Source organism: Montipora foliosa, chromosome 8, assembly GCF_036669935.1.
Source record: "Montipora foliosa isolate CH-2021 chromosome 8, ASM3666993v2, whole genome shotgun sequence".
Lineage (NCBI taxonomy): Eukaryota > Metazoa > Cnidaria > Anthozoa > Scleractinia > Acroporidae > Montipora > Montipora foliosa.
Window position 1 is genome coordinate 11896072 of NC_090876.1, and position 15000 is coordinate 11911071.

General features: G+C 39.9%; 1 protein-coding gene across 1 annotated transcript; it reads right to left on the reverse strand.

Annotated features, from left to right (window-relative positions):
• Positions 1-3955: 3955 nt before the first annotated feature.
• On the reverse strand, positions 3956-4750 carry LOC137968258 (uncharacterized). Its single transcript, XM_068814869.1, has one exon. It carries the CDS (start codon positions 4748-4750, stop codon positions 3956-3958), a length of 795 nt encoding a protein of 264 aa, XP_068670970.1.
• Positions 4751-15000: the final 10250 nt, after the last annotated feature.

The window sequence follows — 15000 nt, forward strand, 5'->3', positions numbered from 1 at the left end:
CGAATTGACGACTCCCCAGCGCCACGGGGGTATATTTCAGCATCTTTGGTCGACCGACCAGAAAATCACTTTATTCTATAACCGTGTGTACCTGAAAGAGTATCTCGGGGTCATCAACAATCAAAGGAGTTCTGTTCCTGGGCATGGGTATTCTTCCAAGCTAGAACAATTTGAGAGCCTTTATTGCGAGAAAGGAGAGCTTTATATGGAATATAGACGAATGTAGTGTCAAGAGCAAAATTTTGCGAGAAGGAAGAGACTACCAGCGCTCCACTTCCGACTCGACGACCATATACCGACTATGGCAAGCTGCCAATCTTCCATTATCTCCCTTGGAGTGCAACCCCCACCAATGGCCGTGAGCCGGACGACTTCCAGCCTCGAGCTCAGATTAGGCGATTGTTTGAGGAAAGTGAACTAGTCAGTGGGGACAGTGAGGGCTATTAGAAAGTTTTCAGATAAATACATTGTCTCCGAAAAGCTTGTGGCAGAGTATGTTGAGCACCTTGCCCAGATAAAAATGCGCAAGGACAAAAAGAAAGAAGAGGCTGAAAGGGATCGAATGGAACGGCTGAACCGGGAGTACAATGACATTGACTGGGCTGGACTGTACAACTCCGATAAGCTGTCGTCCTTGAGGGTGGACGAGCTATCCTTGTACTTTTCCCACCACAAGATCACCTTTAAAGGGAAGAAAGCTGAAAAGGTCGCAATGATCAAAGCGCGCATTGGCAGCTTGCTGTACGATTTAATGGAGCGTCAACAACCTCGGCAGCTACCGCTAAGAAATGTGAGGCAACAAGTGACCTCATCATTTTCCGAGGTCGAAACTGACTCGCAAGGTGATGTAGTATGTTGAAGTTCGAGTAGTAGGTTCAAGTTCCAGTAGCTTAAGTGACGAATCCTCACCGGAGACTGATTTTATACCAGAACCCCGCGCGGAAACATCAAAATATTGGCGGAAGCGGGCACGGGTCGAAAGAGACTATTATGTTAGTTGAGAGAAGATAGTTTTTTGATAAGTAAATTTTTCGACACCTGTAAATAATTTCGATTAATCTCGACTGGTAGCTTTGTTTCTATATACAAAATAGAAGCGACATGGAGTAATTTTTTCCTTGCCAAAAAAAACTATTACCCTCCCCGGGTTGAGAATAAAACAGGTTTGACCCTCCCCAATTCGTAAAAAAAATTCTAAGGACCCTCCCCTCCCAATTAAAAACGTACCTAACCTAAAACAATGCTGTTCTCTTGTTGGAGTGTAGATGAAAAGCAACAATTTACGTTTCATATTTCATTTACATACTGAGACACTCTTAAGGTATTCAGGAGCAACAATAGTCAATTGAGTGCCAGAATTTCGTCTCAGCTTCTTGTGTTAAGCTGTGGGAAGCTGTTTAACTGTTAATTGATACCAAATGGCTTTCTGTTCCACTGTCATCTTTTGCCACTGTAAAATCACCCTGTCTTTGATTACTTCTATACTGTCTTGAGAGTTTAAGTTCTTTACGACACAAATTCTGGTTCGCAATACACGCAGCTCACTGAACGTTTTCGGGATAATTTATTCCCTACTGCATTCTTGTGCGCATCCTACTGCCTTTCATTGAAGTCGATAAAGATTTCTTCGAAAACCTCATTCATTGTATGGTCCGTTTTGCGGATACGAGGTCACGAATTAAAAGTATTCGTAGAAACACGATAGTATAATACAAAAAGACACTAAACTTTACTCGGCGTCTCTAACTAACCCTGGAAGTTTGAGTCCAGTACGTAAACGAGATCCTCTTAAAAAGGGTGTACATTATACTAGAAGTTTCAAATAATTTTAGAGAATTACTTTGTCATCAGCAGTGAAATCCATTTTAGATCCTTTGTTTTCACCACGCTGTGTCAGTTAGCCGTCGACGCAAAAACTGAACCGGTGTATTACTTAACGCGACATGAAAATCACCAGGTGTATTGCCCTGTTATAAACAGAAATGACTAGAAATCGAGATCTCAATGCATCGATCCAATGCATCAAAAACCGATTCTCGCCTTTTGTTGTCGAGGAATTGAACATACTGAGCATCTTTCAACCAGGACTTTGATTTCAGCACTCATTCCTGGCTAGAACACAATATCTCTAGCCTTTCGTAAGCATGAAGCCACAACCTTGGTGACTTGAATGGATCCTCGAAACTATCTCCGGTCTCATGGCTTTAGGGCGGTACTAAATCTTTCGCAGGAGAAGACAACAGCCAAACACTCTATCTCTATTTGGGCGTACTGTCTCTCAGTCTGTGATAAAGATCGTGAGGCGAAAGCAACGGGTTGGCCGTTTTGCAGAAGGGCTGCTTCTAACCCATTTTCACTGGCATCACACTGCACCACCACTGGTTCTTGTACATCATAATACTTAAGCACAGGATGCTTGACTACTAGCTCACGTACTTCCTTGAATGCTGTCTCATGCTGCTGTCACCAGATGAACTTTGCTTCCTTTGCGGTCATTTCTCTCAGTGGCTGCACAACTTCTGACAACTTTGGAAGAAATTCAGATAAATCCTAGCAGCTCCTTCTTAGATGTGGGCCTTCGCATTTGCTGAACAGCCTTAACTTTTTCCGGATCGGGCTTTAGACCATCTTTTGTAATTAGATGACCCATGAATTTGACTTCAGTCTTTCGAAGATTTAGCTTGCTGCTGTTTAAGGGTAGGTTGGCTTTGCGAGCCTGCTCCAGTAGGCGGGTCAAGTGTTCATCATGATTTCTATTGGCTTCAACTTCATTTTCACCATAGCCCATCACCTATATATCATCCCTTATCACTGCTACACCAGGGAGACCTTCCAGCTTCTCACGAAGTTTACGTTCAAATTCTTCTGGAGCTAGATTAATTCTAAAAGGTAACCTTAGGTACTTGTAGCGGCCAAAGGGTGTCCAGAATGTGATCTTCAGACTGCTCTGCTCATCTAATCCAACTTGATAAAATCCATCTTTAGCATCCAAAGTAGTGAATACCTTTGCTTTACTGAACTTGGGTAATAATTCGTCTAGAGTTGGCATTTGATTCTTAGGGCAAAAGACTGCTTTGTTAAGATCTTGGGGATCAAGATAAGTTCTTATCTTGCTTGGCGTAGTGACTACCACCATGCTAGTAATCCATTCTGTTGGTATGGTAACCTTTTCCACAATTTCTTTGTTTTAGTCCTACGGTGGCCGAGAGTGGCCATTACAAGTGAGAACTCAAATTCAAACATCGATTTCCAAAAGTAACAATTCTAAACTGAACCTCGATTGCTAAAGTGAAAACTTTAAATTCAAACTCACTAAGTGCAAAAGCCATTTCCATAATTGGCAATTCAAAAGCCATCATTGACATTCGACAACTGCGAATTCGCAGTTGCGAAAACGCAGTTTTCAAACATTTAATTTTGGGGCTCACGATTTAACGATAAATCGCCAAATTTAAACTTTACACCTTTTCTACGCAGGATTTACGTTACATCCTGCGCGTATTTCTTGTGGGTGTCTTGCTGTTCACACCCTTAGTGGAACGTGCTTTTGTACTATCACTTCATGTATAAAACTAGTTCCCTTTAGACATCTTGTTAGAATCCCTGATGAAGTCTGTTTGATCAGATGAAACCGGTCGGATAATAAATAAAGATCAGTTGCTGTGTGCTGCTCACTAGTTTCGTTTTAAAAAATTAAAAAATTAAAAAAATTATAAAAAATTAGCAAAAAGTTAGGGGAGGGGGGAGGGGGGTGGTCAAAGTGGAAACTGAGAATTGGCAACTGCCAATTTAGCAATCGACTTTCAGTTTAGAATTGTTACTTTTGGAAATCGATTTTTGAATTTGAGTTCTCACTTTTAATGGCCACTCTCGGCCACCGTAAAGTCCTCCAGTTTTGCTTTAACTTTATCTCTGAGGGCGATTGGGACTCGGCGTGGAGAGTGCTGTGTGGGCTTTACCAGAGGATCAGTGACAACGGCTGTGACCCCAATATGTCATAATCCTTCAAAAACATCCCTGTAATTGGCCATAATTTGCTTTCTAGAGAGGGTTTGCTTCCATCTTCTTTAATTGCAGAAATCTCTTCTATCTTCAGTATAGATTCCTCTGAATCATAATCTTCTTCTTCTTTTCTCGACAAACACACTTTGCTGAAGTGATTCATCTTCTTACAAATTCGACATTGCTGGCCATAAGCTGGGCAATCGGTTGGCTTTGAATGCCATTTGGCCTGACCACAAAACTTGCATTTCCACGTTTTCTTTGAACCTTTATTGGTCTTATTTGGATTTGAAGGTCTTGATTTCTTGGTCTTATTTTTACTTTTATCTTGGACTAGATGAAGCTCTTCCTTCGACTGCTTGCTTTCGTGCTGAGGCGACTTGATCTGCTTATTTGTAATCTCACTCGATTTGCACATGTCGAGAGCCTTATCCAAGGATAAATCTTTCTCCCGAAGCAATCTAGCTTTTGTGCCGGTATCGTGCATGCCAATGACAAGCCTATCACGAATCATCTCTTCGGTGAGTGTTCCAAACTGGCAAGAGGATGCTAGTTTCCTCAACCTATTGACATAGCAGTCAACAGTTTCCTCAGGTGTTTGAATACAGGAATTGAAAACATACCTTTCGTACACTATATTTCTTTTAGGAAGAAAATAATCTTCTAGCGCAGACAACGATGACCTGATCGTGATTTCTTCATCGCCAAAGTTAAGATTAAGAAAGATCTGGAGAAAGTCTTTCCCCATGACTGGCAGTCTTTCCCCATGACCCATGAAAAGTCGCCACACGAATCGCTTGACTCTTTTGATCCAATCCTGTTGCCAGTTCGTAATCCTGCCATTGTTGCTTAAAAAATTCCCAGTTACTGGTGAGATCGCCTTTGCAAACCATAGCGCTTGGTACTGGAAATTTTGAAGGAAAACTGATTATTTGAACTTGCGGCGGCGGTGCCGCTTCTGGAGATGCTTGCATTGCTCTTTGCTCGCACGTGGTCCAGTGAACTAAACGGCTTAAGATGCTCTTAGTCGCTTTAATTTGCTTGAAAATTGGTCGGCTATGCCAGGAGCCGCTTTCACTGACTGTAAACTGGACTTCTCTTGTTGAGCGTATCTAGCTCGCGGTAAAATAAGCATCCACGTCTGTCACTATATTCAGTTAACACAGTGTCACAACGTACCCCAATGCCACGCTTTTAATGCCTGATTCATGTAAGATGCATCCTGGTTTATATAAACTTACAAACTTCTAAATATGGTAAAAACAACCATATACGTAACAGAAATGTACCTGATAAGATTTGAACGGATGTGCAATTGGGAATTCCAAAACACACCCATCAATTCCAAAAGAAAACAAAAAAACAAAATAAAACAGTTGAATAACATTAAATCATATTCTCTACAGGAAACATTTTCGACTTGCTTATGCACAACTAGGTATGCTGGATGCCCTGTTTCCTACTGTACCAATAGTTGCACTTACAGCTACTGCAACGGAGAAAACCAGAAAGATAATTGCACACTCTCTAGGAATGGTGGATCCTGTCACAATTGCAGTTAACCCAAAGAGAAAAAATATATTTTACACCACTGCAGAACGCCAGCAGACAGGTGATGATAAGATAGAGACCCTCCTGCTACCTTACATAGCAAAGCTAAAAGAGTTGAGAGAGAATATGCCCCTTACTGTGTTTTATTCAAACTTAGAAATTTGTGGGGAATGCTTTAGCATTTTTCATCATCGCTTCGGTCAGGAGCACTACACACCAATGGGTGCGTCAAATATAATTTGGCAAAACAACAGGCTGTTTGCACAGGGCCATGCCAACTTAACCAGAAAAGGGAAAAAATGACATACTTAGTCTAGATGACCTAATAAGAGGTCCAGGCAAAATCATGGAGTAGATTGTCCTCATATTCGAGAAGTTGTGCACATTGGTGTTCCCAGCACAATCGAGAAGTATTTTCAAGAAAATGTGAGAGCTGGCAGGAATGGTGATCCAGCTATATCTAGAATTCTATTCAACTCATACTACATATTAAGTAGTGGCATGAAAAACTTGCATCAGATAATAAGGAAATTTGTCACCACAGGCACCTGCAGAAGAAGCATTATCCTAGAATATTTTGGATTCACTGCTGAGGAAAACTGTGCCTTGCATTCTTGTTGAGACAACTCTAAATCATTATCAATGCAATTGTGATGACTGTAAAGGAGAGGCAGTGATTCATACTACACTAAATAAACCCACAATATCTTAAAGACGGTGCCTACTAATTCAAAGGTATTTTGCCCCTTATTATGCGAGAAATGTAGATCTTAACAAGTGTTGTTGAAGTCAAAAAAGAAAATTGAGGGGTAACCACGCATTTGCAAAGATAATTGATAAATAATATTTGTAAAAAGCTTTAAAATACAAAGCAATGTATGGCGTTCTTTCTCAAATTAAAGCTTAATTATCTCTGAAAAATGCACGGTTATCCCCAATTTTCTTTTTGGTTACCAATAGTACTTACTAAGATCTACTTTCTCTGCATAATTTTAAATTGCGCAAAAATATTCCTGTATTCAGTATGCATCACCGATAGGAAATCCGAGTATCTCGAGATGCGCAGAACGTATGCGCAATAACAATAGTAGGCACCGTCCTTAACTAAAGTATGCTTTTCTGGTGACATGCGTTAACCACAAGCTATTTTCAATCCCCTTTTATAAAGAACGTTATTAGAAAGATTGGCTTTATCAACACTGTATCAGTGACGTTCTTTTATGATTTGAAATACCAATTGCTTACCAAGATATGCTCTTTATTTTGATGTTATTTACCATGACAACAATCAAGTCCTTCAAAAAACACTATTATATAAATGAAAAATTGTTACCATTCTTCATTGAGATGTGCCTCGTCAACTACAACTGCTTTGACCTTTTCCCTTATTTGAACACTGTCCAAAACCTTCCTAGGTTTTCCAATATACTCCTTTAGGTGCCCATAATTATAAATGATTCGATATTTCCACTGATTTAGTCCTTACGTTTCTGATGCAGAGACGTCTGACGAATGCCCGCTACGAATTATTACAGATGGTACTTGCATACTGTCAAGTTTGATTGACTGATCCCGCATCAACGCATTCAAAGGCAATATAACTAAAATAATAGTCACTGACTTCCATCCACGCGTCAAAAACGAAAGGCAAAAGCTGAAATATTAAGGATTTTCCATACTACCGAAACAGGCAGACTGTTTTTTCGGAGAAGAACGTAACACCGTTACCGACAAATGTCTTTGAATTGTGCGCACGTGATCAACAGATGACATCATAAAGGTAAGCGCACGTGATCACATTCCTAAGCGTCTGAAGCCCGTGAGAAATAATGGCGCGCTTTTCCGTGAATAGCAAGGGAAGATCTTTTATTCAGGAAAAAAAGGATAGAAGAAAACCTCCGAGCTAACATAATCGATGACATTGACAGTTCCTTGAAACTGACCACCTCATTTTCTTCGGTCGTTATAATTTCACACCTATCTCTTTCGGGAAAAGAAATATTCTAAAAAGCTTTCAGTTTCAGTTTCGATTTTCGAAGGATCAAAGCGATGAAGCGCGGCGAGCGAAGGAATGTTATTACGTGTGTATCCCTTTTTATGAAGCAGCGTAAAGCCAAGAGACCAAAACATTCCCGTTTGTCGCCAACGGCAACTGTCGCGGCAGTCTCTCAAAAAGCAGTCTACCAGTTTCGGTAGTATCCAGTGGGCAAAACAAACTAAAACATCCTTCTTTTTCTCCACAATGTTTCTGAGTGCTTCTACCTGCGGTTCACGAAGAGAGATCGACTCTAAATTAAGGAGACGCAGAACATTAGAGAGCATCTCGGGGAACTTGTCCCCTCTTGAAACCCTCAGTATGATCGTGGAATTCATACATTACCAAATGCGGAAGTCCTAGAATCTAGGACTTCGACATCCTGTGTCTCTAGAGCCCTTCGTTTTCTCGTGCCAAGGCCCCGTCGACTAAGAGAAACGAAAAGGGCGATGGGGACGAGAATGGGAGTCAAAGGACAACCTCGTTCCCAGGGTCTCCATTGCCTCTTCATCGACGAGAGAACCTGGGAACGAGGTTGGTCAAAGGGTTAATGAAAGTAATAAATTGTTATGTGAATTTAGAATGTCTATACTAGGTATACATGTTCTGCCGATAAACGATTTAGATGCTCTGTAACTGCGTATGACGTTCAGCCCTACCGTTCATCCTCTTTTTATAGCGCTGGGTTCCCAAAGTTGTACCTACTTCGTGACATCATACCGTTTGCTCCTTATTGCCTCGATATTTCAGTCGTTTTGGAGAATACATTAGATTGCGTCAGAACGAGCTCTAGATGCTGAATGTACGTGAAGAAATAAAGTGGTTTTCTCTGTGTTTGGTATTGCTTTGTTTTGTCTGTTATTCAAGAGGCGAATTTGTGCAGACCATTTTATAACCAAAATTTAGGGAGATAAGAGCGCGGACCATTTGTTTTATGGGTCTCCAGCCTGGCCCTTGTCTTTAGTGGAGGTTATACCTTGAAGATCAGACCGTCAAAGGGGAAGTGAAACCGGAAATATCAAGGCCCACATCTCTGTAATAAACCACACTTTTGAGGCACCGAAAGAGTGAAAGAAAATTCTGGACAACTTTTAAGTGATATCAAACCTTACTTTTTCGCCCACTGAAAAGGATGCATCGTTTGTTATGTCGCAGAGGTCTAAGACGTCTATGGTGTTAAAATCGTATACCCCTTAGGCAATCATTAAGTAAAACGAGATGCTTCCGTGAAGCATACACTGGGTTGCCTGTGGTACGTGTTACAGAAAATCAGAAGGCACTCAATTGTGTGGTATTGAACTACAGCATTCCAGGCTCTGAAGAATAACAAATAAAAGAGAAGCGAGAAACATTGGCTTCTGGGCTGACATGTTGATAATTTTCAAGTTCCCTCACAACTTCTTTTCACCACAAGTTTAAGCGTGCCTTCTGAGCATCTGACAGCTTTGTAATACTAAGGGCGAGTTCGATTGACCCTATTCCGGGATAAGAATACGTGGAGTGATGATTAAAACGGTATGTTTGGCGCGTTTCGAAGCAGCAAGGGTAATAAAAGATATGTTTAAAATAGAATTTTAGCAGATGTTTGACAATTTTAATCTGAATCCCCGTACAAATGAAGGATTTCCAACTGATATTCCATATATTCCTATTCCGGATTACGGTCAATCGAACGCACCCTAAAGTTCACTGATGTTAACCCCTGTCCGGCGGGGTTAGAATCAGGATGGGAGACCAAAACAATATACCCCTCATAAAACAGAAGCATCGGATCGAAAATACTGTTAACGCTAACAAATGCGAACTCAGCAAGGTACAGTTTTTGTTAGCTTGCTTTATGCAAAACAAATATTGATGCAAAAGCAAATAACTATTGATACACAGTTTTTAGAAAGAGCAGAAGGCCGGAAGTTTCCGGGACGGTCGATCGAGAATAACATATTTACGACATGAAAACAACATTAATTTTGAACCTTGAATATAGAATATAAAAAGTTACGATCAGCGACAAACATTTTGGGAGTATTTGCTGCGTTCAAATAAATCGCAAAATCGAAAGTGACGTGGCCGGAATTCAGCGGGCGCCGTGATTAAGTGACAGCGGCATATTTACTCGCCAAACAGTGAAGCATCTGTGTCAAATGATGGCAAGATACCGGGTTTTCGTAAGTTTCTTTTTCTGTCAAGTGTTGCAAAGTTTGACAATGAAATAAGCGAAGTCAAAACAAAGATCACAATCGCCCAACTCTTGTTTATGCAAAGTCAAATTTACTCTCCAAGACGCGCACGACGTTATTTATCACCAGGTAATTCCATCATTTTGGAAATAGCAGCTACTTTATTATTCATCTGCGTCACAATTTTTCACTGATTTTGGGGCTCATTTTGTTGAAACTCAAGCACGCTTCCAACAGGCCTGTGAATCCTTCCTGCTTACAGAGCAATACTAAAAAAATTCTCCCATATCACATTTCAACCTTAAGCTGGAAAATTCAATACACAACATGATATTATAATTCACAAAGGCAGGAAATACCACAGAATACTTTTCCAGCGAAACATTTATTGCAACAAACAACATATTTGCTCTTAGGCGAAAACCTCTTCATATTTCATTGCGAGCGTGAAGACAAGAAACTCAATCCTGTCAAATTACCATGTACTTCAGGTTTAGAACCTTTTCCTTGAATAACAAGAAAATGATTTTTCTATTGCCATACAAACTATCCCGTTAAGCTCGCATATCATAAAACATGAGGAATTCATAAAGGCCACCTTTTCCAGCGAACAATTTTTTGAAGCAAACAACATATTTGCTATGAGAGGTCAAAACCCCTTCTATTTCGTTACGTGCGTGAAGAGAAGAAACTCAATCTTGTCAAATATGCGCAATATTGCAACAAACTAAATTTGAGGATCAAACCGTTTCCATGAAGAACCTTTTCCTTGAATAATGAGGCACAAAATAGACGACAAGCTTTCTTTCAAATAATTCATGGGGGTCACATTTCCAATTATGTTTTTACTGAAGACTGTGCAGAGTTTATCACAGATCCACGTAAGGTGTTCGATTCGTTCTCTGTCTTTGTTGAACCCATAAGTTACCAGAGAATTTTCCATTTGGTTTCAGTGTTCTACATAACAGCACACTTGGTAACATATTTGAAATACAGCTCACTTTGATTTCGGCTCGACGGGCGATAGATTGTTGTCGAAGTCCATTACTCGTCGCTTTTAAGATTCCACCGCCTGTATATCCAATTGACTTGCCTTTTTTGAGCTTCATAAGGGTATATTTTGTTCAAAGATCCACTAAAACGCCATTCGCGTTACATGACTTTCGACGCCATTGCCGGTTAAGTTAATCGTTTTACTGTGTCCACCAGAGAAATCTACGCATTTCCCACTACCCGCTCGATCCTAAGAAAATACGCGCAGAAGGCTCTATGCACAAAGACACCACTTAGCAGGGGAGTGACAGGCAAGACTTTTACCGACACGGAAAAAAAAGAGAAACGAGATGCTTCCGTGAAGCATACACTGGGTTGCCTGTGTTACAGAACATCAGAAGGCACAGAATTGTGTCGTATTGAACTACCGCATTCCAGTCTCTGAAGAATAACAAATAAAAGAGAAGCGAGAAACATTGGCTTCTGGGCTCACGTGTTGATAATTTTCAAGTTCCCTCACAACTTCTTTTCACCACAACTTTAAGCGTGCCCTCTGAGCATCTGACAGCTTTGTTATGCTAAAGTTTGCTGAAGTTTATCCATGGAGGTTCGGCGGGGTTAGTATCTGGATGGGACACCAAAATAATATAACCCTCAAAACAGAAGCATTGGACCGAAAATTCTATTTGAACGCTAACAAATGCAGACCAAGCAAAGAACTGATTTTGTTAGCTTGCTTTATGCGAAACAAATATTGATGCAAAAGTAAATAAATAGTGATACAAAGTTTTTGGGAAAAGCAGAAGGAAGTTTTCTGGACGGTCGATCGAGAATAAAATATTTTGCCATCAGCAACAACATTTATGACATGAAAACAACAATAATTTTTAACCCCCAATATAAAAAGTTACGATCAGCGACAAACATTTTGGGAGATTTTTGCTATTGTACTTTTGGCTGCACAAGTAAAAACGCAAAATCGAAAGTGACATCGGATTCAGCGGGCGCCGTGATGAAGTTACCGCGGCGTGTTTTTATACTCGCGAAACAGTGAAGCATCTGTGTCAAATCGTCATTTGACACAGATACCGGGTTTTTGTTTTTGTTAGTTTTCTTGTTCTTTCAAGTTTTATAAAGTGTGACAAGAAATGTGCGAATTCAACACAAGGATCACAATCGCCCAACTCTTCAGGTTGACAGTCAAAACTTTACTCTCCAAGACGAGGTTATTTATCGCCAGGTAATTCCATTGTTTTGGGGATAGCAGCTACTTTATTACTCATCAGTGTCAGATTTTTTTTGCCGATTTTGGGGGTCATTTTGTTGAAACTCAAGCAAGCTTCCAACAGACCTGTTTATTTTCGTTACACTATACCACAAAAATGCTCCCGTATCGCATTTCAACACACGCATGCAAATTTGTTAAGCTCGAAAATTACACAACATGACATTAAAGTTCACAAAGGCTGGAAATATCTCGGCAAAATCCTTTTCCAGCGAAAAATTAATCGAAACAAACAACATATTTACTATTAGAGGCAAAAAACCTTCCTATTTCAATTGCGTGCGTGCAAACAAGCTAGAGATGCAATTAAATACATTTTTGACAGTTCACATCAAACCCTTTTCGACTCGGAACCTTGACAGTAAATAATAAAGCACAAAAGCGACAACAACTTTCATTCAAATAATTCTTCACTGTCACATTTCCAAATATTTTACACCTTTGCAGAGTTGAGTACAAAATACCGGTAAATGTAAATTGTCAGACAACTAAGATACGACTTGAGTAAACACTGTGATGCATTCTTGTAGGCGTTCGATTCCTTCAATGTTAATTTGTTAAATCCATAAAACAATTGCTATTTGATTTCCGTGCTTTATATAATACCAAGTTAGTAAAATATTGGAAACAAAGCTCACTTGATATCCGAAGGCGAAAAATGAAATTGTTGTCGAAGACCATTACTCGTCGCTTAAAATCCAGATATTTAGTTTTTCAGCGCTGTCTTGCTCATCCAATTGACGATCCATTCTTGAGCTCCATGAGGGTATATTTTGTTTAAAGATCCACTAAAACGCCATTCACGTCAATGACTTATTAGTGAAATTTCCAATTGTTATACCGGAAGACTGTGCAGAGTTGAGAACAGGTAAATACAAATAGAGAGACAACTGAGATAACAGATCCACTATATGGATTCCTTCTCTGTCTTTGTTGAACCCATACTGAGTTACCAGAGAACTGTTCATTTGGTTTCAGTGTTGTACAAAACACCACACTTGGCAAAATTTTAGGAAGACAGCTCACTTTGATTACGGTTCGACGGGCGACAGATTGTTGTGGAAGTCCATTACTCGTCGCTTTTTACATTCGACAACATTTAACATTGTCTGTCTTGTTCAGTATCCAATTCGCTTGCCATTATTGAGCTTCATAAGGGTACATTTTGTTCAAAGATCCACTAAAACGCCATTCGCGTTACATAACTTTCGACGCCATTGCCGGTTAAGTTAATCGTTCTACTGTGTCTACCAGAGAAATCTACGCATTTCCCACCACCCTCTCGATCCTAAGAAAATACGCGAAGAAGGCTCTATGCACAAAAACACCACTTAGCAGGGGAGAGACAGGCAAGACTTTTACCGACACGGAAAAAAAAAAGAAAACGAAAAATTAAAAAACGACGAAATTAAAGACAGATTCCGACTGGGTTTGCCATACTGGCAACCCAGTAAAAAAAGAGAACTAACAAACTAAACGCAGACCCCGACTGGGTTTGCCATACTGGCAACCCAGTAATAACTCTTTAAAAACAGTCCCACAAATATCAAAATTTGGCATTTCATCACCAAATGGCTCTTCGGACTCCTTGCCTGTGTAAGTTTCAACACTTTTCGGCTTCAGTCAACTCATTTTATGGTAACAAAGACTATAAACTTGCGGGGAATTTCAAATTACCCGCGACAAAATTATTTACGTGAGAAGCTAGTGTTACCATGGATACGTTTCGCTGGTAGAAAGAATTAAAATTTCGATCAGGCGCGGGTTGATTAGTTTACAGTTTCATTTATCCTTATAAATGATGGATCGCGATACAAAACAAATTGCGATTTTGAGACGGCGATACCACATTATATTGACCGTGTTGGAAGAAAATATATTCCGTATTTTCTCCCAACTAGCCGTCAATAAAATGTGATATCGCTGTCTCAAAAGCGCAATTTGTTTATAGTACCATAGTTTCTAGTTTCAGCAGCTATTGTTTTTTTTAGTATTTAGAGACCGAAACTCACTAACATATTTTGACTTGATAACGACGTTTAGCTAACGTCGAAACGTCGTCGCTTTTTTAGCAATTTTTTAATCTTAAAATGATTTTAAGAAATGTTTTATCGCAATTTTTTATAGTTAAATACTTTTCAAAATCACTTCTACTTCGTAAATTTATTTTTAACTTAATTATAGTTGTATACTTAAACCCCATAGAATTTTCCATGAAATTAGTTTGTTTATTGTTTCACATTTTGTTAGTTATTGTAGGTCCGCATCAGCCTCAGTGGCTGCCAATATTGTAAGCTGCATTGACTGGGAATTTTTATATATCAACAAGATCTCATTCTGGAAAAAAGTTAAAAGCTTTCCCTATTGGATGAGAAACGCCCGAAAGTATCAAAAACATTGATGTATTGTCCAGGCCAATGTGGTTGTTCGCCTCGATCCCATTCTTGCATGTAAAGGAGTCGATTGCCTTCATCTTCTACGTTCGCTTTTTATTTTTTTTTTTTAACGTAGCAACAGATTTGTCGCCTGAAAAAAAAAAAAGTAGTTGGAAGATGTTATCCGCAGAAATCCAACACCTATCCATGTTAATAATTCGCAAAGTACTGAAAGGAGATGTGGAGAAGCATCACAATTTTCGAGCTACCGTGATTGTACGAGGGGGGAGGAGCAGGGGGGGGGGAACCTCCCATCTCCCTACTTTTGTTTACCTCACAACGCCTTCAAGTATATATATCTGAATATGAAATGGACTTTAGGGCGACAAATGAACGAATTAACTCTCCGGTCTTCTTCTTATGATTTTCGCGGAAATTACGCGAATGTTACGGTACGTACATTTTAGGTCCAATTCGCTCTTGTCACACGGCGGCCATATTATCCCGGGAGACCAAAAAAGCTTTGTTTTACCGCGCCAAGCCTCACCCCCATGGTTTCCACTGCGAGGCTTTCCATGGTAA

Bases quoted from the DNA above. Each gene is read 5' to 3' on its own strand.
- LOC137968258 (XM_068814869.1), bottom strand. From the start codon at position 4,750: ATGGGGAAAGACTTTCTCCAGATCTTTCTTAATCTTAACTTTGGCGAT.